General features: G+C 43.7%; 1 protein-coding gene across 2 annotated transcripts in view; it reads right to left on the bottom strand.

Annotated features, from left to right (window-relative positions):
• Positions 1–26269, bottom strand: part of LOC126204423 (oxysterol-binding protein 1) — a 289382-nt gene that overhangs the window by 147786 nt on the left and 115327 nt on the right. For both annotated transcript variants that reach the window (XM_049938811.1, XM_049938812.1), the window contains 2 exons: positions 16822–16999; positions 12835–12986 (listed from right to left, as the gene is read on the bottom strand). In XM_049938811.1, the coding sequence (XP_049794768.1) occupies positions 12835–12986; positions 16822–16999 (330 nt within the window). The remainder of the gene's footprint in view (positions 1–12834; positions 12987–16821; positions 17000–26269) is intronic.

Genomic DNA, 26269 nt, shown 5'->3' with positions numbered 1-26269 from the left:
TGCACGGCTTTTTATATTGTTATCACTACCGACCAGCTGTCCCCACAGCCTCCTGACAATGCACCTGTTGGCATTCTAGTCCCTGCACACTCCACCAGACAGTGTTGTTCTCTGCTCCCCCCCCCCCTCCCCTCCCCACCCACACACCATCCCTTCACCTTCCTCACCCCCTCCAGATTGCTGTTTGCATCCCACATGATGCTGCATTCCAGTCCGAGACACTGTAGTTGGCAGCCATGTGCGCTTGAGGCGTGTGTGTGTGTGTGTGTGTGTGTGTGTGTGTGTGTGTGTGTGTGTGTGTGTTCTTTATGGTAAGTAGCAATTTTGTCTTTTCCTACATTGTTGATATTCCCACCTGGGGTGTCCACTGACTGATTGACAGATGCAACACATGTATGAGAGGTCACGGACCAATATAATTCATTAAATTCTAATCTTCCATCTCTTTAACTAAAAGGTACACTTAGATAATATTCTTAAAATTTTTAAGACAAACAATATCCCTGACTGAAGAAAAACCACCATTACTACTAAATAGAAAATGGAGTTTGTATATAAGAGTATAGAAGTTAGTTGCTTCACATGGGTTAAAATCTTGATATATTGAGCACAAGTTCTTAGTTAAAATTTTAAGTATTGTCATAGTAATTTTCTGGAAAGAATAGAGTGGAAAATGGTGCAATAATATTTATACATTACAATTATTTCTTGAGAAACTTACTTTTTTCCTGGCTATGAAGATTTTAAACTGGGTTTTACAATCCATCCTCTACAGAAGCTACAGGGAAGCAAGATACAAACCTACTTCTTTGGTATCTATCTTCCAACATGTATCAGTTGTACACTTTCAGCTTTCCTTTGCCCTTTGTCTCTTCCTTGCTCTGCTGTTAATGCCATCCATTTGCAGAATTAATAGAATATTCTAGGCTGTTATGCTGTGGTTAAACGGATTTCACATTAAAACTCAAAATTTCATCCCCATCTGCAGACGACATTTTCAAGTGGAATCATAGTTTGAGTGTCTGATTCACATCCTGGTTTGGTATTGACTGCAGCAAAATTCCATTTAGTAAAATTCATTTTACACATGCCCCCATGCAGTGACATGTAGTCACACGCTTTGAATACCCAAGTGCATCTGGCTGTTACCAGTGCTATTGTCTGCTGTTGATCTCACCCCTTGGTGGAAGATTAGTAGATATTATCTTCAGCACCGGGACCCAGATCTCATCAGTAACATGCCCTCCTCCTCTCTTTTGAAATTCCTGGGGTATTTAACAACATCTATGGCTTCTCTGTCTAGCCATTCATGGTATGTGCTCGTGGCAGTCAGTACTTGAGTGCTATCAAAAACAGATATGGAGGTCTCCTGTCTGCAAACCATGTTCTGCAACAACTGATCTGTCAGTCCCTCCCCACCTACAGTTGACTTGTGCTCTTCTAGTCGTCTTTTGACTGTCCTTTTCATAGTATCCATGTACACCTCTTCACACCTACAGGGAATTCTATAAATTCCTGTTTCTTTCAGTGGCTTGCTATTACCCTTGGCTAATTTTAGGTGATCCTTTACCTTGTGGGTGAATTTGTAGACCACCATGATGTTCTGTTTTGTCAAGAATTTTTCTATGCTGTCAGTAACGTCCTTAATGAAAGGCAGAGAAACTTTCCATTTACCAGGCACTTGTGCATCGCTATGGTTTTTGGCTACAACCCTGTCCCACTCCCATCCCAACCACTGCTTCCCTTTCATGCCCCTCGACTCTTATAACTGCCATCTGGTTTCTGTACAAATTGTAAATAGCCTTTTGCTCCCTGTATTTTACCCCTGCCACCTTCAGAATTTGAAAGAGAGTATTCCAGTCAACATTGTCAAAAGCTTTCTCTAAGTCTACAAATGCTAGAAATGTAGGTTTGCCTTTCCTTAATCTAGCTTCTAAGATAAGTCGTAGGGTCAGCATTGCCTCGCGTGTTCCTATATTTCTACAGAATCCAAACTGATCTTCCCCGAGGTCGGCTTCTACCACTTTTTCCATTCATCTGTAAAGAATTCGCGTTAGTATCTTGCATCCGTGACTTATTAAACTGATTGTTCGGTAATTTTCACATCTGTCAGCACCCGCTTTCTTTGGGATTGGAATTATTATATTCTTCTTGAAGTCTGAGGGTATTTCGCATGTCTCATACATACATTATGAAAGTATAAATTCGAATTGCAACAAACACAGCACGTTAGTTTCCAGAGCGTTGAAATCAAGATTTCGATGTCCTTTTGTAAGCCAGTTGTATCTCATGCAATGTGATCTCGCCTGCCGATGACAGCAGATATTCAGAGCATAGGACACGTGTTATAGTCAGCCAATAGCAAGATCACTCTTATGTAGCGAGAACACACAAAGAGGAAAAGTTAATGGTGTACATTAATATACATAGGATAGCTACAAGATGAGCTAAACTTTCACATATAATATCGGTCTCTAAGATTAACAAGCTACAAAAGATGCTAAGCTTTCACATGTGGTACTGATTTTTTTTTTTTTTTTTTTTTTTTTTTTTTTTTTTTTTTTTTTTTTTTTGCACGTGTTATACTTTAAGATACATCACACAAATGTGCCCGTAAATTTAAAATTATGACATAAATGTCTGGTCTTCTGGGCTCAAAATTCTTGTAAGTGGCTGGTCCTCAAAATTGTTCAGTTTCAAATGCTCTGTGATTTAGAAATTCATACCGCTTTCTCAGATGTAACATAAATTATCTTGTGTAAAAAGAAATTTACTTTGAAAGTAACGCTTTCGAACCACTGTTCGCAATACTATCCGGAGACTGTCAGAAATAGGTTCGATTTAGCAGTTGCCAGAGAGCACCAGGAAACTGGCATTATTGTGCGTGCGCAGCTGCAGTGGTGTAGGAAGCCCGCATGTTCGTATGCATAAAGCACTAAGAGAGCTTACATTACACCATAAAAGAAACAGGACATCAGAGGATACTCCAAGAGCATCGGAATTTCGTAAACCATACTAAAATGATTAATTCAGCTTGAAGTGCACATTGGTTTTTTCCAAATTCACAATGAAGTAGGTCCCCTCTGATATTAAGCTTTTATTGTGGTTTTTGGGATGTAAATTTTCTTGGAGTACCAGTACTGTATGATCTCACTTTTGGTTCTTTATTGCGGCATAATGCCATACATGGCTGAAGATTATAACGTGCACTTGAAATGCAGCGAACAATTGTAACTACAAATTTCTTTAGCAAACTTGCAAAAATAACTTCATTGTTCTGCAAGGCAATTAATGCTTGACTGCTAATAACTTGGAAATAAAATAAAATCACAAAACTGAAACTAATAATATATTTTGCCATCTGTAATTATGTAAATGTATTTTAATTCGCTTGATAGCTCCCAGCCACAGAAATCTGTTTTGTTTTCATTTGACGTGGGAGCTGTAAATGAAGAGGAAACAGAGAAATCACTTAACGCAAATACGGGTCATGTGGAGGCTAACCTCCTCCCCACTACAATTCAGACAACTCTGTGCATGTGCGAATCTGGCAGCTAGGGCATGCGAGAAAAATTTTTCTCGTTTGCATCTGGCTGCTTGTTGCTACTGCTGATACAGCTAACAGCCAAACTTCACATAGCAGGAAGTGGGAGAAGGAACTGCTCATAAGCAAGTAAACTGTGCATGCGCAAGAGCCCACTGGCAACTGGTCAAACGAACGAAATGTGAACAGTTGTGATGTCATGCTCATAGCTGAGGCTCCTATAGGAGCTCTACTGATAGCAAGCAGTTTACTGTTACGAAGTATTACATAGTCCTTGCCCTATGGCCTTTGACATATGTTGTTCGCAGACGCTTGTGCATGCCTGGTGCATTTCCTTTGCCACTGAAGTTTATATTTTACTGCTGCAGTATCATTCTCCAGTAGCAGGATAGAGTAATATTCTTTGCTAGAGAATCAATTCTTACCAGTCAAAATTACAAAAATTTAACTGCAAACTAAAACAATGAAAAATTCCCAGAATTCTGAAAAATTCCCGGTTTTCTCCCGGATGAAAAAATTCCTGGGTTTTCCCTGATTTCCTGGTTGTCCCGGGTCGTATACACCCTGAATAAACATTTAACCTTTTCAAAAGCTCTTTTACCCAATGCTTTCATTTCATCCACACAGTTTCCATTTTCTATCACCAAACTTCTTAAGTACCTAAAAAAGTGTACTTGTTCAATTTTTTTTATTTCCAACAATATTTTGCAGAATATTCATAATGAATGGTTTTCATAACTTTGGTCTTTCGTACCTTTATCCATATTCCATACTCACTTTTATGATCCTGAATTGTAGTCCTTTTCTATGATTCAGCCAGCATTGTTCGATCATATGCATACTCAAGTACAACCTATTTATGATCTGTCCTGCTAACCAAAACAAGATGCTTTTGCAGAATAGGCCTTTTAATGTCCTTATGGAAAGTGAAAATTTTCAACATGCCAAAAAGTGGAAGAAATCTAGAATGAGGTACCTTCTGTCTTGATTAAAGATTTTGGTGGTCTGGAATCAAATGGAGTAAAACGAACAGAATGGTTTTAACATTTCATAAAGAAGATATTTTAAGTGAGGTACTGTTTGTGAGGGACATAACTGTAACATGATGTAAGTTGTGTGATCAAAAGTCAAGTTGCCCAAATAGGATGTTCAAAACAAGGAAGAGAGGACTTTCAAAAAATTTTGAAAGAAAATATGAACCATGGAAACTTAATTATTATAGAAGATTTGAATGCCCAAGTATGTACACAAACAATAGAAATGAGGCTATTTATGACTTCACAGGAATGGATAAACTTTTGTTTTGCAGTGACATATACACACATCATGGTCATTCCCTGCATAGCTCCTAGAGGAGGATAATCTACAGGGCAATCCCTAGGAAATGCAGCTACCTGAAACAGACAAGGACTGCCAGAAATTTGTTCTATCTATGAAAGTATTTGTGTAGAGGTTCATTATTAGGTGAGCCTGAAGCACACATCATGGAGTGCTGTTGCAGATCCATTTGGAACATAAAGTCACATTATATTAAATCATGAACTAAGTGACCATACAATACATCACAGAAATCTGTGTGTTCCAATGATTACATTAAAATCACCGAATGGTCAACTGTTCAACTGTAAGGAGGAAGAACAGGAAACTTTGAAAATGAGATCCCTGACTAACCCAGGTGTTTCTACACTGAAGCATCCATTTCCTCATCCTGTGCTGGGATCAGTGTATGAGTGCCAATGCCAGTTATGTATAATTATGTATAATTTATATTACATATAAAGCATAATTACATATTATTTACACAAAACTTTAGTCTCTTTTCATCTGGGCATAGGTGCCTCGGATTTGTTTGTAGGTAATGCCTTCAATGGAGGAGTAATTGTGGGTGAGGATACAGTTAATCATGGTGACTAGGAAGGAGGTTGTCAGTTTGGAATCCATCGGGCATGGGAAAAGGTAGGGTTCAACAGCGGTAAGGTTTTGGGCATTAGAGATGTCAGTGTAAAGGGAGGTGGCAGCAATAGTGACGAGCAGGGCACTGTCAAGTAAAGGGACAGAAACTGTGGAGAGGTGGTGGAGGAAATGGTTGGTATCTTTTATATAAGAGGGTAGGTTCCGGGTAATAGATCAAAGGTGTTTTTTTTTTTTTTTTTTTAGGGCGCAAAACTGCTATGGTCATTAGCGCCCGGTCCGTGACTTAGGAAACAGTAAAAAACGAAAATGGAAACCAGCAGCAATGGGAACGAAACTCAAAAAATTGGAGAAACTAAAAGCAGAAGGAAGGCTTAAAAATCCACTACAGAAAGGGGTTGGTCGTCCCCAAAAAAAGCTTCAAATGACTGACGTCATCTCACTGGCTCCAATAAACTCGCGAACGCGATCGGCCGAGCGCGTGTCATCCGCTGAAATGGACGATATATCAGGCGACAGCTGTAGACGAGCACGTAACAGAGTAAAATAGGGGCACTCAATTAAAAGATGTCTTACCGTCCACAGCTGAGAGCAGTGGGGACAGAGTGGGGAAGGATCGCCGCTTAAAAGATGTCGATGGCTAAAAAGACAGTGCCCTATCCGGAGTCTAGTTAAAATTACTTCCTCCCGACGACATGTTCAGGAGGAAGAGGTCCAAGCACAGGGAAGAGCTTTCACGTCCCGCAATTTATTATGGGGAAGTGTCGACCAATGTGCGTGCCATAAAAGAACAACACGACCACATAAAACGCTCCGTAGATCGGCGAAGGGAATCGATCGAATAGCTGGCCGAAGAAGAGAGACTGCAGCCTTGGCTGCTATATCGGCCGCCTCATTTCCACAGATACCAACGTGTCCTGGGAGCCAGAGGAACACCACCGAGACGCCCCCCAGGTGGAGCAAGCGCAGACAGTCCTGAATCCGGTGGACCAGAGGGTGGACAGGGTAGAGAGCTTGGAGACTGAGGAGAGAGCTGAGAGAATCTGAACAGATAACATACTGTATCCGCTGATGGCGGCGGATGTATTGGACAGCCTGGAGAACAGCGTAAAGCTCCGCAATATAAACCGAACACTGGTCGGGAAGCCGAAATCGATTTGGGGTGTCGCCAACATTATAGGCACTCCCTACACCTAACGATGTTTTCGAGCCATCAGTGTAAATAAATGTGGCTTCCTTCACTTGTGCACATAGAGCAGCAGATGCCCGAAGATAAAAAAGTGAAGGGGTACCATCCTTGGGAAACTGACAAAGGTCACGGAGCAGGCAGGTCCGGCGACGGAGCCAAGGCGGTGCTGTACCCCAAGTTGTCAAGAAGGTTTTAGGAAAGCGGAAGGAAAGAGAATGGAGCAGTTGACGGAAGCGGACTCCCGGTGGTAGTAGGGAGGAAGGGCAGCCTGCATACCCTACATCCAAGGAGGCGTCGAAAAAAATGTCATGGGCTGGATTAGCAGGCATGGAAGACAGATGGCTAGCATAACGACTCAGGAGGACTGCTCGCCGATTGGACAGCGGAGGTTCAGCAGTCTCAGCATAAAGGCTTTCCACAGGGCTGGTGTAAAAAGCTCCAGGCACTAAACGTAATCCACGGTGGTGGATAGAGTCGAGACGCCGAAGAATAGACGGCCGAGCAGAGGAGTAGACTATGCTTCCATAGTCCAATTTCGAGCGTACTAAGGCGCGATAGAGGCGGAGAAGGACCACTCTGTCCGCTCCCCAGGAGGTACCATTCAGGACACGGAGGGTGTTGAGGGATCGGAGACAGCAAGCCGAAAGATAGGAAACGTGGGAGGACCAGCACAGTTTTCTGTCAAACATAAGACCCAAGAATTTAGCGACGTCTGAAAACTGAAGGTTGACAGGTCCTAGATGTAAGGAGGGTGGAAGAAACTCCTTACGTTGCCAAAAATTACCACAAATAGTCTTACTGGGAGAAAAACAGAAGCCGGTTTCGATGCTCCAAGAGTGGAGGCGATCGAGACATCCTTGAAGACGTCGTTCAAGAAGGCTGGTCCATTGAGAGCTGTAGAAGATCGCAAAATCATCCACAAAGAGGGAGCCGAGACATCAGGAAGGAGACAATCCATAATTGGATTTATGGCAATGGCAAACAGTACAACACTTAGCACGGAGCCCTGGGGTACCCCGTTTTCTTGGGAGAAAGTACAGGAGAGAGTAGTATTCACCCGCACTCTAAATGTGCGCTTTGCCATAAATTCGCGAAGAAAAAGGGGCAGCCGACCTCGAAAGCCCCAAGAGAACAGTGTGCGGTGGATGCCTGTCCTCCAACAGGTATCGTATGCTCTCTCCAGATCAAAAAATATTGTTACTGTTTGGCGCTTCCGGAGAAAATTGTTCATGATCTAAGCGGAGAGAGCAACAAGATGGTCAACTGCAGAATGATGCTTTCAGAAACAGCATTGGGCAGGTGTTAAAAGACTGCGGGACTCCAGCCACCAAGCTAAACGGCAATTCACCATACGCTCCAAAACCTTACATACACTACTCGTGAGAGAAATGGGGCGATAGCTAGAGGGGAGATGTTTGTCCTTTCCAGGTTTCAGAACAGGAACGACGATAGCTTCCCGCCATCGTCTGGGAAAAGTACTGTCGGTCCAAATTCGATTATAAAGGCGAAGGAGGTAACGCAGACTATGGGTTGATAAATGTAGCAACATTTGGATGTGGATACCATCCGGTCCTGGGGCGGAGGAGCGAGAAGAAGAGAGTGCATGTTGGAGTTCCCGCATGGAGAAAACAGTATTATAGCTTTCGCGATTTTGAGAGAAGAAAGCAAGAGGTTGCACTTCCGCTGCACGTTTCTTCGGGAGAAACGCTGGCGGGTAATTTGAAGAGCTTGAAATCCCAGCAAAGTGTTGACCCAATGAGTTAGAAATTGCGACGGGGTCCACTAACGTATCACGCGCGACTGTGAGCCCAGAGACCGGGGAGAAACTAGGCGCGCCTGATAACCGTCGAATCTGACTCCAAACTTCCGAGGAGGGAGTGAAGGTGTTAAATGAGCTAATAAAGAATTTCCAGCTTGCCTTCTTGCTATCGTGGATGACGCGACGGCATCGCGCACGGAACTTCTTATAGCGGATACAGTTGGCCAAAGTAGGATGGTGGCGGAAAACATGAAGAGCACGTCGCCGCTCAGGTATTGCGTCACGGCATGCCTCGTTTCACCAAGGGACTGGGGGGCGCTGGGGAAATTCGGAGGTGCGTGGTATTGAACATTCCGCAGCTGTAAGAATAATATCTGTAATATGTGTTACCGCATCGTCGACGCTAGGAAAGGGACGGTCATCGAATGTCGCTAGAGACGAAAAAAGAGTCCAATCGGCTTGGGCAAACTTCCAGCGTCGCAGGCGCATATATGGCAGTTGAGGCTGCAGTCTAAGGACACATGGAAAGTGGTCACTCGAGTGTATATCATCAAGGGCGAACCATTCAAAGCACCGAGCTAGCGGAACAGTACCGACCGAAAGGTCCAAATGAGAGAAATTTGTCGTGGAGGCAGACAAAAATGTAGGGACCCCTGTGTTGAGGCAAACTAGATCCGCTTGGTGGAAGATGTCTAGCAATAGTGAGCCACGTGGACAAGGATGTGGAGATCCCAAAAGAGGGTGGTGGTCATTGAAGTCCCCAACCAGCAAATAGGGGGGGGGGGGGGGTGGAAGCTGACCAAGAAGATGAAGGAGATCAGCTCGTGCCATTGGTGTGGACAATGGAATGTATACAGTACAAAGAGAAAAGGTATATCCAGAAAGGGAAAGACGGACAGAGACAGCTTGGAAGGAAGTGTTTAAGGGGATTGGGTGATAATGGAGAGTATCACGGAGAAGAATCATGAGTCCTCCATGGGCTGGAGTGCCTTCAACAGAGGGGAGATCAAATCGGACGGACTGAAAATGGGGGAGAACAAAGCGGTCATGGGGACGCAGCTTTGTTTCCTGAAGACAGAAGATGACCGGCAAGTAGGATCGTAAGAGGATCGACAATTCATCCCGATTGGCTCGAATGCCGGGGGTATTCCAGTGGATAATGGACATAGGGTGAACAGAAAATGGAGGAATGTGACCAAGGTTGCCGTCAACCCAACGACTGCTCAGAGCTTGCGACCGACAGCATGGAATGGCATTCAGCCGAAGGCAGAAGATCCTGATCCATAGGTTGTTCAGGAGCAGCTCCTGCCAACAGCGATCGGCCGGTTGATCGGCCACCAGCAGTGCGCCTCGGCGACACAGAAGACAGCCGAGGGCGATTTCCGCCAGGTGGTGCTGTAGATGAGACACGCCTTGGCGGAGAAGGAGATGAACTGGGTTTCTTATTAGCCTTCTTGGAAATATGATGTTTAGATGAAGGAGGAACCGATGGTTGTGAAGTTGGGGTATGTAAAAAATCTTCACGAGTATGCTCTTTTTTCGAAGTCTTGGTGTCTGACTTTTGGGCTCGAGATTTAGTAGAACCCGATGAAGGGTGAGCCATAGAGTGGGCAGGCGAAAGTGGCGTTGACTGGCGAATAATTTTCGAGCAGCAAAGGTCGACACCTTTTCCTTCACTCTGATTTCCTGGATGAGCTTTTCGTCTTTAAAAATGGGGCAATCTCGAGAAGAAGCAGTGTGGTCACCCATACAGTTGATGCAACGAGGGGATGGAGGTGGACAAGCACCCTCATGGGCATCCTTGCCACACTTAACACATTTGGCCAGATTGGAACAGGACTGGCTGGTGTGATTGAACCGCTGACACCGATAGCATCGCGTAGGGTTTGGGACGTAAGGGCGAATGGAAATTATCTCATAGCCTGCTTTGATTTTCGATGGGAGTTGAACTTTGTCAAATGTCAAGAAGACAGTGCGGGTTGGAATGATATTCGTGTCAACCCTTTTCATAACTCTATGAACAGCCGTTACACCCTGGTCAGACAGGTAGTGCTGAATTTCTTCGTCAGACAATCCATCGAGGGAGCGTGTATAAACGACTCCACGCGAGGAATTTAAAGTGCGGTGCGCTTCAACCCGGACAGTGGAGCAGTGAAGTACAAAGCAATTTTTGTGCCTGGAGGGCACTGACTGTTTCTAACAACAAGGTGCCATTCCGTAATCTGGAACAAGGCTTTACAAGACCTGCAATTGCGTCGACACCTTTCTGAATAATGAAAGGGTTGACGGTGGAGAAGTCGTGACCTTCGTCAGACCGAGAAACAACAAGGAACTGTGACAACGATGGAAGAACTGTCTGTGCCTGAGACTCAGTGAACTTACACTTGTGAGCAGACATCGTGGAAGATGAGGAAACCATTGCAGAAGAATCCCCCACGATTGCCGGCGTCTCCGATGGCGCGCTCCTCCCTTGTGGGGGCCCTCTCTGAGGGCACTCCCATCTTAGGTGATTGTTCACACCTCAGGTCACACCTCCCGACAAACGGACGGAGGGACCAATCGGCACTATCTGAAGGTATCAGCTCGGGTAATCACCCCTCCCTGGGCCTGGCCGTTACCAGGGGGTATGTACGTGTCCTACCTGTCTACCCGGGGCGGGGAATTACGCGTTACCCCATCACCGGCTACGCACGAAAATGCGTGGGTCGGCCTTCAGACACGCACAGGGAGGAAGAAAGAGAAAGGGAAAAACAAAGAAAGGGAAAGGAAAGAAGAGGGGTCTCAAATGCCGCAGCGGAGAAAAGGGTAAAGAGAAGAGAAGGACAAAGGAAGGATGAAGACATACAAGCAGAGAAGGCGAAGAATGCGTTACATTTACGAGCGTCCGTCTCCGGACGTAGGCACAAACCATACTCCCAGAGGGGGAGAAAGGGAAGGAAAGAGCCAGAGGTGAGGGGAGGGGGGGCGAAGATGGGGGATAGGGAAGGATGCGGAAAAGGAAGGTATGCAGCCCGGAAAGGAAGGAGGGCCACATTAGCTCGGGGTCCCGTGCTCGCTACGCACGTATCCACAAAAGAGTTGTGGACCCCCTGGGGGGTAGGTTGAAGGTGTTGGTCCCTGCAATATATTCTACGTTCCCGTAACCCTCCTGGCCTCAACCTTCGTTAATGATTGCCCTCATCGATCCAGCCTCTCTGTTCCCATTCCTACAGTATACAGCCCTCATTCCACCATTACACCCAGTCTTTTTACTTCTCTTGTTTCCTGCCTCCCCCCCCCCCCCCCCCTGCCCATCTCTCCCCAGCCCTCTGTCTCACCTCCCAACTGCACATAGCTGCCTTATCCTCTCTCCACCTAGTCCCTGCACACTCCCTAGCAGCACTACACTGTCTGTCACACCTACCCTAATATCCCTCCCCTCCCTGTCCCACCCTCCTCCTTACCCCCACTCCCATCATGCACTGGTGCTACTTCTCACAATGTGGCTACAGTTACCTGAGACTGCAGTCATATGACGAAGGCCTTATCGACCGAAAGCATTATTTGTGACAATCTTTTTGTTGTGCCTATCTGCGACTCAGCGTCTCCACTATATGGTGGGTAGCAACTTTCCTTTCTATAATATTGTTACATTCCATCCTGGATTTTAGCAAATTTCTTACTGGTTTTAATATGTGTTTGCACAAATAACAATCGCATTCTTCACTTGGAAGAAGCATGTTACTGCCATCTCATTCCATGACAATGACACTTCCAATATCAAATATCTATTACATTGCATGACAATAAACACACACACACACACACACACACACACACACACACACACACTCTTAACAGGTTACTCTTACATTTAATCATTAGAGCCAGCACTCTGCTTTAGGTCTTGTTTTCCATCGCAATGGACCTTGCCATAATGTGAAATTTTTTGATGAAATGTAAGCTATTAATAATAGAAACGAGGCCACTGCTGCTTTGAACACTGAGATGCAAAACTTATGAAAGTGTTATTTTGAAAGTAGATCTATCACATGAACAAATGTATTCACCTATGTGGCTGTGTGTTCAGTATGTCCTAATATATTTTCCTCTGTTCCAATTAAGATATATTTGTCATAAAGTAGTATCTCTAGCTCCCTCTCTCAAACCTCCAGAGAAGTGTTGAAATACGACTGTCCAAAAGACTGTGGGGAACAAAGTGTAACTGTCACACTGTAGTCAGAATATATGTTGCATATTGCACATTCATCACTAAATACAGAAATGAATTAAAAACAACACTGTTAATTTATTTATAAGATATATTAATCCTGTGAAACAATTAAGAATGAATGAAGCAATAGAAACACATGTGGTTTTCCTCCACCTTCTTCTCACACTAATAATTTATCTCCTCCTCCTGTTTGCTTTAGAGACATTTGAAAAGCATACCTGAGATCCTATACTAAGTCCTGATGACGTTCTACGATGGCCAAGAGGAATCTTAAGAATGAAATTAGATTCACCGTCTGCATGGTTTTCTTCTTGGGCATCATAAAACTCATTCTCATCATCATCATCTGATGGCGATGAATGTGTAGGATCTGTGAAATGATGATAATGCTGCAGCAAAACCAGAAATCACAGAGATTCTGTTGTTGAAATTGATATGTGTTGTACCAAAAACTGCACAAACTTATAGAACAAATTAAGATTACTTTCAAGCAGTGAATAACTCCCCCCCTCCCTCCCTCTCTCTCTCTCTCTCTCTCTCTCTCTCTCTCTCTCACACACACACACACACACACACACACACACACACACACACACACACACAGAGAGAGAGAGAGAGAGAGAGAGAGAGAGAGAGAGAGAGAGAGAGAGAGAGACTACTGGTGCTTTATTTGCTTATTTTTTTCCATCTGCTGCTCTCTCATCTACAGATGAATTTTGGCACCAATTTTTATTTTGTACATTTATTTTGATGTTTCTTCCTCTTATTCAATCAAACTATTTCATTCTTACTCACTTCTGATGCCATTACATGAAATTATTGATCTGTTTTCCATATTTTCTGACACAGCTAGAAAAACAAATAAAAAAAAACTAATGCATTAACTCCTTTCTTTTGTTCCTAATACCGTACTATAATGGATACAACACTACATCCCATGTCATCCTCCACATACTGTTTCTCATTATGGCTTTTCTTGAGATGCACATTTTCTGTAACTGAAACAATTTCAGCCAGGTTGTACAACTGCCAGTTAGAGTGAAAGTATGAGAACAAAATATCTAAGATGACAAAAATATTGGACAGAAGAAGTCAATTTTTTTACACATTTGTAATTGTGTTACATTATTATAAAGCACCTGTACTAACACACTGCTCAAGACGCCAAATGAAACTGTGTATGGAAACTGGCTGTAGCAAAATCTTTGTTGATAACATAATTCTATCATCAATTAATTAGATTCATAACTATCTTAAGAAATCAATAACCACATGTGAATTTGCCTGTTTATGAAATGACAATAATGATATTTGAGCATCATCACTGAAGTGTATTAAATAATGTTCAGTTTTAATAGTTTTATTGTCAAACAGTACCTTGTTAAGGCAACTGTTACAAGAGTTCTTGAAACCTGAAGACTAATTTTTCTTACAATAATTCCATGTAACACACATCGCAGGTCTGATGCATCACTATAATCCCCTGTATTTCCTTCAATATGGATTATAATCTCCTTCACCATCTTGCTCCATATGGAAGGATCACTTGTATGTGTCTTGGAAGGGACACATGTTTGTGTCCATATCGCCGACCACTTGGTCAGTACAACTCTTTTCTGCTTTTGTTTTATTGTAGTTTCACTCTGGAGATCCTTGTTCTCATGCAATATTTGAAGGATGCGATGAACCATCATCATACAGTGTAATTTCATAAAGGAATAGGGGGTGAAGACCTTTAGCAGTATTTGACAAAAAGACTGTGTAGTGTAGTGGGAGGAGGAGGAGGAGGAGGGAATACATTGTACAGCAGTATCTTGTATGAGGGGCATTCTATTGGTTGTCATACTAACACAGTAATGCAGCCCAAATAATGTAATCTTCAGAAAGTATGACTATGTGTGAAATATTGTGAAGTTTCAGAGATGAATGTTTAGTTGTTTGTTTGTGAAGATTGTGCAAACAATTACAGAGAATAAAACTGGATATTGAGCACTCCGTCTTCAGGCCACAAGTGGCCCATCGGGGCCATCTGACCGCCGTGTCATCCTCAGTTGAGGATGCGGATAGGAGGGGCATGTGGTCAGCACACCGCTCTCCCGGTCGTTATGATGGTTTTCTTTGACCGGAGCCGCTACTATTCAGTCGAGTAGCTTCTCAATTGGCATCACGAGGCTGAGTGCACCCCGAAAAATGGCAACAGCACATGGCAGCTGGATGGTTACCCATCCAAGTGCCCACCACGCCCGACAGCGCTTAACTTCGGTGATCTCACGGGAACCGGTGTAAACTGGATATTAGCTGTATTAAATTACTTAATCACAAAAGGTTTACCCCAACAAACACAAACCAGGTGTTAGATTCATCACTGAAGGATTTGTCCACTTCCTTTTTGGCAGTTAAGAAGTGAGTTGTTGACACACTAACACCTGCATGGGATTGTAACAAAAATTTAAAATGTCATACCCAGTTATCAATGACTGATGGTATCTGAGCTCAACGGCATTGCGAAGGTCTTGTCAGTCCATGTCAGCCTCATTTTGATTAAAGATTTTGGTATGATGAAGACATCCAGTCAGTGTATGCTGTAACTGTTACAGTTAACTGCTGACATTGTTTATGGCCACAAACACATTTCTAATTAGAGCAGAAGACCACAGCAATGGCTCTCAGTCTCTAAGCTTATTCTACAATGAAAGAATAATGTGATGTGTCAGTTCTCAACACTACATCAGCCTCAACACAGGAGCAGCAAGAAGCTGCTGCCCAGTCTGCAGCAGCAGGTAGGGCGGGAAAGAATATTATCATAGCATGACAGAAAAGTGTCATTTCCTCCATCTTAACGCAGAAAGATAGTTTAGTATCCAATCATGTAACAATGATGTGATTCTTCAATTTCTCCAGGCGGAACAGCCTGGTACGAGTGTGCATAGGACACAATATTTCAGCAATCTACCACATTGCCATCATCAGATGAGCTGATGTACTGACCGGCGGTGGGCCAGCGCCATGTATGCATAGGACAATCCCCCTCCTGCTCCTCTTTCAGGCACTTCCTATAAGGCGGTGAGGTCCGCACCCTGCGCGCGGTCAAGGTACAGCTTCCATTCTCCCGCCGCCTGGGCGCTGCGTCCTAGGTCTTCTCGTTCAGGGGGGTCTGCCGGCACTGCTGTTGTTATTCTTCCTTCCTCCCCTGAAGTCTGTACACTCTGGGAAATATCCTTTTTCTTCTTAATCCGGGTGATCGCGGGTTCCCACGCCTTGCTAAGGATGTAATCGCTGTCACAATTTAGTTGTGGCTCCCTTACTCTGATCTCTATGGCTTCTTTGATGACACAGTCCCAGTATTTGGAAGTCTGTGTCAGGACTTTGGTTTGGTCATAATCCATGCTGTGGAGTTCCATGTGGTTTTAAGGGAATAATATATGATTATGAGTAACACATCAACTGCATTCAGTAAAGTAGTAGATGTGTGCTGATAACATTGTAGACATCTTTAAAGAGCACTGATTGAACAGAAAACTATATGGCAAGAACTTAAGGTTAAAATGAGACATGTCTCTTCAGTTTGGGCTAAAACTACTGGACAACTGATAGGGTGCACCATGTTAAAATGTTTAGTGGAAAAACAATCTACACCAAGCAGAGACTGCACTTTTTCACTTTTTCAACCATAAGACTTTCAGTTTGTAGACATCTTAACACAAGGAAACATAATTACTTTGATGTGTGTGTGGAAATTCAGAAGCAACTCCACAGTTGATGCGCCATATTCCATCATATAGGGTAAAGGAGGACACTTTTCTACAGCATGACAACACAAAGCTTAACTATATCCAGCGAATGAATGAAGGGAACATAAAAGTAGAATGGACAATTTTTTTACTTTTTACCCTTACAGCTCTGTCACAGCATCATCTTGTATCATCTTCACCTTATAATAATTGAAAATACGGTTCATGTGAAAGCTGTTTAGCTGTGGTGTATCAGGGATTCCTGTGCTTGCAATCAGACTCTAACCCAAAGTTAGCATAGAGTAATTTACAAGGATGGAGAATATTAGGACAGATGACTTCGTTTATTTTAGCTTAAGTTTATTAACACACCAGTGGATCAATAAAGCAGTAAAATTAATTTTTTTTTTTTTGAAGAAGTGTTATTTCCTGTTGTGTAATACTCATAACAGGGAAACCAAAATATTTACTTACTAGGCATATTTTGATTGGGAATTTGATGTTCTTTGGCCGCCTGCTCTAGATGCGAGTGTTGTCGTGCCAACTGCTCTACAACTTCCTCCAGCCGGAGCCTCTGCTCCCTTTCATGCTGCAGCATGCGTTGCCATTTACGGCCCTGTGACTGCGCTAGTTCCAGGTACTCACTGCATGTCTACAACAAAAAAGAAGAACTAAGAATAATTATTTATTAGTTATAAGAAATATGTCAGAATAGAATCCTCCTTGCTTCCTTAATAAAATGACACAATCCCAATAAGAAGTAGAATGAAGTGACAACTGTTATACAGAATTTGAATATAACATCTACTTTGTCTTGTTAAAACTAATGAGTTATTTAGACAACATTACTATTTTTCAAATTATGTCTTAATGTTTGTACTTCAAAGTATCAACTGGGAACATATCTGCTTGATGGCAACTTTTGTACATAAATGTTTAAAAAAGTTATCAACAACATTAGGAAAAGGATGGGTTGCTACTCACCATAATGATCGACACATTGAGTTGCAGACAGGCATAATGAAAAAGACTGTTACACACTTAGCTTTCGGCCAAAGCCTTGTTCAGAAAAGAAAAAGAATGGAAAGAAAACATGCACACATTCACACAAGCAAGCACACTCACGCACACATGACCACTCTCTCTCTCTCTCTCTCTCTCTCTCTCTCTCTCTCTCTCTCTCTCTCTCTCTCTCTCTAGACATTGCGGCCACAATGCAATGATGTCGTATCAATTGGAAGCAGCGTTGGAAGTGGAGAGGTGAAGGCAGATGGATATTAGGGAAGGGAGAGGTGAAGGCGAAGGGATAGTAGGGAAGGGAGAGGTGAAGGCGAATGGATATTAGGGAAGGGAAAGGTGAAGGCGAAGGGATAGTAGGGAAGGGAGAGGTGAAGGCGAAGGGATAGTAGGGAAGGGAGAGGTGAAGGCGAAGGGATAGTAGGGTACAGAAAGGGAGAGAGGCATCAAGACTGCCTGATGGAATAAGCAGGGACTACATGGTGGCCAGACAAGGGTGCCTGTTGTGGCTTCAGGAGGCTGTCGGGAATGAAAGGGTGGGTGGTGGGGGGAATGGGGAGTGGAAAAGGAGAGTAGCAAAGAGGAGTAAAGAATGGTGGCACTGGCAGAGAGCAGAACATAATGAAGGTGGGGGACATGATTTTGAAGGAGGTGATAGAATGCACGGGGCGGAAACTGTTGGTTGAAGATGTGGGCACAACAGGTTACCTTAGCTTGGGGCCAGGATGATTTCAGGAATGGATAATGTGTTGTAAGGATAACTCCTCTCCCCTGCATTTCAGAGAAGCTGGTGGTGGGGAGGAGGATCTAGATGGCCCAAGTTGTGAAGCAACCACTGAAATCAACATGTTATGTTCATTGAAATCAAACATGTTATATTCAGCTGCATATTATGTCACAGGGTGGTCAACTTTGTTCTTGGCCACAGTATGGCAGTGGCCATTCATCCTTGTAGAGAGCTGGTTGGTAGTCATACCGACATGAAAAGGAGTGCAGTGATTGTGGCAGAGCTGGTATGTGACATTTCTGCTTTCACAGGTTACCTGGTCTCTGATGGAGCAGGACAAGCCTGTGACAGAACTGGGATAGGAAGTGCTAGTTGGTTGGATTGAACAGGTCTTACACTTGAGTCTTCCACAGGGATGCGATATCAGTGGCAAGGGGATGGCTTTGGGAGTGGCATAATGATGGTCTAGGGTGTTGTGGAGGGTGGGTGGGTGACGGAACACAACTTTAGGGAGGCTTGAGAAGGATCTTTGGTAAGAAGTCTCTTATTTCAGGACTTGATGGCAGACAATCAAAGACCTGCAGAAGGATGTGCTCTGGTATAAGGTGCTACTGGGTAACAAAGGGGGTGCACTCCTTTGTAACGATTTCTTGAGGATGGTCGGAAGATTGGTGGTGTTTGGAGCAATGGCATGGGAGATCTATTTGCAGACTAGGCCTGGGGAATAGTGCTGATTTGTGATGGCCTATGTGAGACTTCCAGCATACTGGGCAAGGGAGTTCTTGTCACAGCACATACACTGTCCCCAAGTGGCCAAGTTGTATGTTAGGGATGTTTTGTGTGGAAGGGATGACAGCTGACATATTGCAGCTACTGTTGGTGGTTGGTGAGTTTAATGTGGACAGTGGTTTGAATGGAGCCATCAGAGAGGATGTGGTGGTGTTCAGTCACCCACTCAACCTGCACAACATCCTAGTCCACCCCTATGCTACTCTAAATACAAACCTCTTGCCACAGTGATCACATCCCTTGGAAGACCCAGGTGCAAGACCTGCCCAGTCCAACCACCCAGCACTTCCTATTCCAGTCCTCTCATACGCTTATCCTACTCAATCAGAGGGTGGGACACCTGTGAAAGCTGCCATGTCATATACCAGCTCTGCTGCAATCATTACATAGTTTTTATATATTGGTATGACCACCAACCAGCTGTCATCATGGCGAATGGGCACCACCAAACTGTGGCCAAGAGTAAAGTAGACAACATTCTTGATTTCAATGGCTACTTCACAACCCAGGCTGTCTGAATCCTCCCCTCTACCACCAACTTCTCTGAACTACAGAGACAGGAATCATCCTTACATCATCATCTGTTCTCCAAAAACCATCTTCGCCTCAATATAAATTTACCAACTGTCCCCACACCCTCCACCCAACAGTTTCCGCCCCTCTGTACTATCACATATTACCAATTCATGTCCGCTACCTTCATTGTGCTCCGCTCTCTACCGACACCACTGGTCATTTTCCCTCGCTACTGCTCTCCTTTTCCACCCCCCACCCCCCCTCCCCCTCCCATCTGTCCCCCTGTCTCCCGAACCCAAAACGGACAGCCTTGTCTGGCCACCATCTATTCCCTGTGTGCTCCGACAGGTAGCAATGACTCCTCCTCCTCCTCCTCCTCCCCCCACCCATGCCCAGTTATCCCTCCACACTCCCCGCCCCATTCCACACAACAGCGTTCACAGAGTGTGGTCATGTGTGCATGAGGTGTGTTCGCTTGTGTGAAAGTGTGCATGTTTTCTTTTCTTTTCTGAAGAAGACTTTTGCCAAAAGTTAAGTGTGTAACAATCCTTTCTTTATGGTTGTCTGCAACTTAACATGTCATCTTTATGGTGAGCAGCAATCTTTTCTTTTCATAATATTGTTGATATTCCAAAATGGAATTGCCATTGTTTAAAAACAATTATCTTGACCAAGATGAACTGAAACACAAATGAGACACATTTAAAAATATGATGTTAAGTTAGAAACAATTTTCAACACCAATATCAATGTATAAAAAAGGGCAATATATTAAAAAGACGAAACATACTACACTGCACTGCAAAACTTAAGGAAGAGATGCATAAAATATCATGAGATATTAAACACTTAGTGGAAATGAATGAAAGTGCAGGAGCATGTCGCCAGAGATCTCCCAATCATGCATAGAAATCTGTACATCATGTCGTGAGGTCTGCACGACTACAGAGCCAAATGGGGCTGGCTCCACAACACGAGCCAATTGAAGGAACAGGAAATCAATGAGCAGTTACTGTGCACTGTGGTGGTGATCTGCAATACATCATGGCCCAGAAACGACATTTAGTTGACCTCAGTTGGGAAAGAAACATCAGTACCTTGAAAGGAGGACAAACTGACGAGTATGGCCCAGGAGTTTGGTACTGCTCACAGCATTGTTTCATGTGTGGAGAGCATTCAGAATCACAGGCACAGCTACCCAAAGGAAAGCACAGGTAGTCAGTCATAGTCAACTACAGCAGCAGATGATGGCTATGTTGTGCAGAAAGCAAGAAGGAATCAATGTCAAATAGCGGGTGAAACTGCCACCATATTTAACAGGACTGCAAGACACGCAATCTCCTGCACGACAGTGGCATGGCAATTGTATAGGGTGTTCCCTTTTTCCAATGTCCAGTATTATTCCATTGATAACTTCACACTGGCAGCACCATTTGTGATGGAGCCAAGAACATGTGGAATGCATCAGTGACTAGTGGGGGTATCATGCTCTTATGGGATGAGAGCAGATTCACTCTGAGTAGTGGTTCTGGATGTACCCTCATATGACGAGAGATGGGAACACTTTATGTACCCTGGAACATTTTGGTGGTTCAGGTATTATGATGTGGGGAGGCATGATGTTCTGTAGGTGTACTGATCTGTGAACATGGTGTACTCACTGGCGAACATTATTGTAACACTGTACTCCTTCCCCATTGTATTTTTTTATGGGTACATTTAGCAATGACTTCAATTTTATAGATAACAACATGTGAGCACATCAAACAACACAGATAAAGCAGCTCTTGGGAATGAGGATATTCAGCAAATAAACTGGCCTGTCGGTTCCCATTGAGCACGTGGGAGATGCATTAGGGAGATACGCTGAAGAGCCAAAGAAACTGGCACACCTGCCAATATTGTGCAGCCCCATGCCCCCCCCCCCTCCCCATTTCAGTCAGTCTTCACTCACACTGTCTGCTTTGCACTTTCTCTCTTCCTCTGTCCTCTGTGCCAGAGCAAGTTTCTTAACATTATGAGCCTGCTGCCATTATCATCTAGCCATCAGCCACTCTTTACTACAACCCTCCCTCCCCTATCCAGCCTTTTTTCTCCCCTCTTCCACTTCATCCGATACAATCCCTCACCTCAGACAAGCTGCATTGTTGACATCTTGGGTTGTCAGATGTTCTGCCAGATATCAGCATCGTACTCATACAATATTTCGGCAATGTAACTCATAACTTTCATCTGGTACGACCTGAGACTGCTCCTTGGATGGACCTGGTCCAGTATCTATGTCTGTGGCGATGGGCACGGACCTTAGAGGGAACATCCAAAACCACAGCAGACGGAAAATGATGGGCGCGGACCACAAAGGGAACACCCAGTATCACAGCGGACCGAAAATTGAACAGCAATGTTCCAGAAGATCACAGTGATCGGGTGCAGACCGCAGAGGGAATGCGTGCAACTGCCGGTGGAGGAGGGAGGCCACAGACTAAACACTGGACCAGGTCCAATTGAGGGGCAGTCTCAGGTCGCACCTGACGAAGGTTACGAGCTATGTTACTGAAATATTGTGTGAGTACGATGCCAATATCTGACAGAAAACCAAACAATCCAAGGTGTCATTAGATAGCCGGAAACGCCTGATGAGTTACATAAAGCTGCAGTGTTGGCTGTGACAGTGTGTGTGTGTGTGTGTGTGTGTGTGTGCGCGACCGCGCGCGCGCACGCGTGAGCGCACACTGTACTACTGACACGTGAAGAAGAAGACCGGTCTGAAAGCTTAGTAACATTTTCAGTCTCGAATGAGATTTTCACTCTGGAAACATCACCCAGGCTGTGGCTAAGCCATGTCTCCACGATATCCTTTCTTTCAGGAGTGCTAGTTCTGCATGGTTCGCAGGAGAGCTTCTGTAAAGTTTGGAAGGTAGGAGACGAGATACTGGCAGAAGTAAAGCTGTGAGGACCGGGCGTGAGTCGTGCTTCGGTAGCTCAGATGGTAGAGCACTTGCCCGCGAAAGGCAAAGGTCCTGAGTTCGAGTCTCGGTCGGGCACACAGTTTTAATCTGCCAGGAAGTTTCATTTTCAGTCTTATTTATGTGCCACTGAACAGTCAATGCCATTACTGTACACTGTGTTACCTTTACTCTTTACACCTGTACTACTATTTACAGACAGGAAACTGTTTGACATTGTTACCAAAAATTCTCAATAAATTCTTGACTGAATTATTTCAAATTATTACATGATACTCTTTATAAGTGTTTGGATGGACACAGGCTACGTTTTTACATTTTATATGGTATATAAACATATACAGTATATGAAGACGGAAGTTAGTTTAGCCTACATAAATTTGGAAACATTCTTGACCTATTTACTTTGCATTTTTACATGATACTCCAATAAACATTGGGATGGACAGAGGCTATATATTTTTAAAACATATATGGTATATAAATATATGTATAATTGGCAAACATTATTAGCAAAATTTTTGAAAAGTTCTAGACCAATCCACTTCTCATTTTTACACAACATTCTAACAAACATTCAGATGAATATAGGCTATATAATTTTTTAAACAACAATGTATAGGTTTTCTTTTAAAACCTGCTGTGAGGAAAATAATTCTGTGCTGTGCTTGAAAATGTGTGGCTTCTTTACTGCAGTCAGTTGTAACTACAGAGCTAACTATTTGTAGTATCGTTCCCAGAACCGATCACGGTCCTCTGGTTTGGAGCCGAGTGGAAGGCTTAAACCAGAGGCTCAGACGATTCTGCGGAGATCTGGGGTGCAAATTTCTCGACCTCTGCTATCGGGTGGAGAAATGTAGGGTCCCCCTGAATAGGTCAGGTGTGCACTACACGCCGGAAGCGGCTACAAGGGTAGCGGAGTACGTGTGGAGTGCACATGGGGGTTTTTTAGGTTAGAGAATTCCCTCCCTAGGCCCGACAAGACGCCTCCTGAGACGTGGCAAGGTAGGAGTAGGCAAAATGCAACAGGGAATAACAATATTAATGTGCTAATAGTAAACTGCAGGAGCGTCTATAGAAAGGTCCCAGAACTGCTCTCATTAATAAACGGTCACAACGCCCATATAGTACTAGGGACAGAAAGTTGGCTGAAACCAGATGTAAACAGTAATGAAATCCTAAACGCAGATTGGAATGTATACCGGAGAGACAGGCTGGACAGTGAAGGGGGAGGCGTGTTTATAGCGATAAGAAGTGCAATAGTATTGAAGGAAATTGACGGAGATCCGATATGTGAAATGATTTGGGTGAAGGTCACGGTTAAAGCAGGCTCAGACATGGTAATTGGATGTCTCTATAGGCCCCCTGGCTCAGCAGCTGTTGTGGCTGAGCACCTGAAAGATAATTTGGAAAATATTTTGAGTAGATTTCCCCACCATGTTATAGTTCTGGGTGGAGATTTTAATTTGCCGGATATAGACTGGGAGGCTCAAACGTTCATAACGGGTGGCAGGGACAAAGAATCCAGTGAAATTTTTTTCAGTGCTTTATCTGAAAACTACCTTGAGCAGTTAAACAGAGAACCGACTCGTGGCGATAACATATTAGATCTTCTGGTGACAAACAGACGCGAACTATTTGAAATAGTTAACGCAGAACAGGGAATCAGAGATCATAAAGCGGTTACGGCATCGATGATTTCAGCCATAAATAGAAATATTAAAAAAGGTAGGAAGATTTTTCTGTTTATCAAAAGTGACAAAAAGCAGATTACAGAGTACGTGACGGCTCAACACAAAAGTTTTGTCTCAAGTGTATATAGTGTTGAGGATCAGTGGACAAAGTTCAAAACCATCGTACAATATGCGTTAGATGAGTATGTGCCAAGCAAGATCGTAAGAGATGGAAAAGAGCTACCGTGGTACAACAACCGAGTTAGAAAACTGCTGCGGAAGCAAAGGGAGCTTCACAGCAAACATAAACATAGCCTAAGCCTTGCAGACAAACAAAAATTACGCGAAGCGAAATGTAGTGTGAGGAGGGCTATGCGAGAGGCGTTCAATGACTTCGAAAGTAAAGTTCTATGTACTGACTTGGCATAAAATCCTAAGAAATTTTTGTCTTATTTCAAAGCGGTAGGTGGATCAAAACAAAATGTCCAGACACTCTGTGACCAAAATGGTACTGAAACAGAGGATGACAGACTAAAGGCCGAAATACTAAATGTCTTTTTCCAAAGCTGTTTCACAGAGGAAGAGTGCACTGTAGTTCCTTCTCTAGATTGTCGCACAGATGACAAAATGGTAGATATCGAAATAGATGACAGAGTGATAGAGAAACAATTAAAATCGCTCAAAAGAGGAAAGGCCGCTGGACCTGATGGGATACCAGTTCGATTTTACACAGAGTACGCGAAGGAACTGGCCCCCCTTCTTGCAGCGGTGTACCGTAGGTCTCTAGAAGAGCATAGTGTTCCAAAGGATTGGAAAAGGGCACAGGTCATCCCCGTTTTCAAGAAGGGACGTCGAACAGATGTGCAGAACTATAGACCTATATCTCTAACGTCAATCAGTTGTAGAATTTTGGAACACGTATTATGTTAGAGTATAATGACTTTTCTGGAGACTAGAAATCTACTCTGTAGGAATCAGCATGGGTTTCGAAAAAGACGGCCGTGTGAAACCCAGCTCGCGCTATTCGTCCACGAGACTCAGAGGGCCATTGACACGGGTTCACAGGTAGATGCTGTGTTTCTTGACTTCCGCAAGGCGTTCGATACAGTTCCCCACAGTCGTTTGATGAACAAAGTAAGAGCATATGGACTATCAGACCAATTGTGTGATTGGATCGAAGAGGTCCTAGATAACAGAACGCAGCATGTCATTCTCAATGGAGAGAAGTCTTCCGAAGTAAGAGTGATTTCAGGTGTGCCGCAGGGTAGTGTCATAGGACCGTTGCTATTCACAATATACATAAATGACATTGTGGATGACATCGGAAGTTCACTGAGGCTTTTTGCAGATGATGCTGTGGTGTATCGAGAGGTTGTAACAATGGAAAATTATACTGAAATGCAGGAGGATCTGCAGCGAATTGACGCATGGTGCAGGGAATGGCAATTGAATCTCAATGTAGACAAGTGTAATGTGCTGTGAATACATAGTAAGATAGATCCCTTATCATTTAGCTACAAAATAGCAGGTCAGCAACTGGAAGCAGTTAATTCCATAAATTATCTGGGAGTACGCATTAGGAGTGATTTAAAATGGAATGATCAAATATAGTTGATCGTCGGTAGAGCAGATGCCAGACTGAGATTCATTGGAAGAATGCTAAGGAAATGCAATCCGAAAACAAAGGAAGTAGGTTACAGTACGCTTGTTCGCTCACTGCTTGAATACTGCTCAGCAGTGTGGGATCCGTACCAGATAGGGTTGATAGAAGAGATAGAGAAGATCCAACGGAGAGCAGCGCGCTTCGTTACAGGATCATTTAGTAATCGCGAAAGCGTTACGGAGATGATAGATAAACTCCAGTGGAAGACTGCGGGAGAGACGCTCAGTAGCTTGGTACGGGCTTTTGTTAAAGTTTCGAGAACATACCTTCACCGAAGAGTCAAGCAGTATATTGCTCCCTCCTACGTATATCTCGCGAAGAGACCATGAGGATAAAATCAGAGAGATTAGAGCCCACACAGAAGCATACCGACAATCCTTCTTTCCATGAACAATACGAGACTGGAATAGAAGGGAGAACCAATAGAGGTACTCAGGGTACCCTCTGCCACACACCATCAGGTGGCTTGCGGAGTAAGGATGTAGATGTAGATGTAGATATCAGGGCATTCGAACAATTAGACACATTGTTTCTCCCATGCATATTCTTTCTTCTCACAGATAATTTTAAA

The sequence above is a fragment of the Schistocerca nitens genome, chromosome 9 (genome assembly GCF_023898315.1).
Source record: "Schistocerca nitens isolate TAMUIC-IGC-003100 chromosome 9, iqSchNite1.1, whole genome shotgun sequence".
NCBI classification, from domain to species: domain Eukaryota; kingdom Metazoa; phylum Arthropoda; class Insecta; order Orthoptera; family Acrididae; genus Schistocerca; species Schistocerca nitens.
The sequence above is the reverse complement of the archived record's forward strand: the minus strand, read 5'-3'. Positions and strand labels throughout refer to the sequence as shown.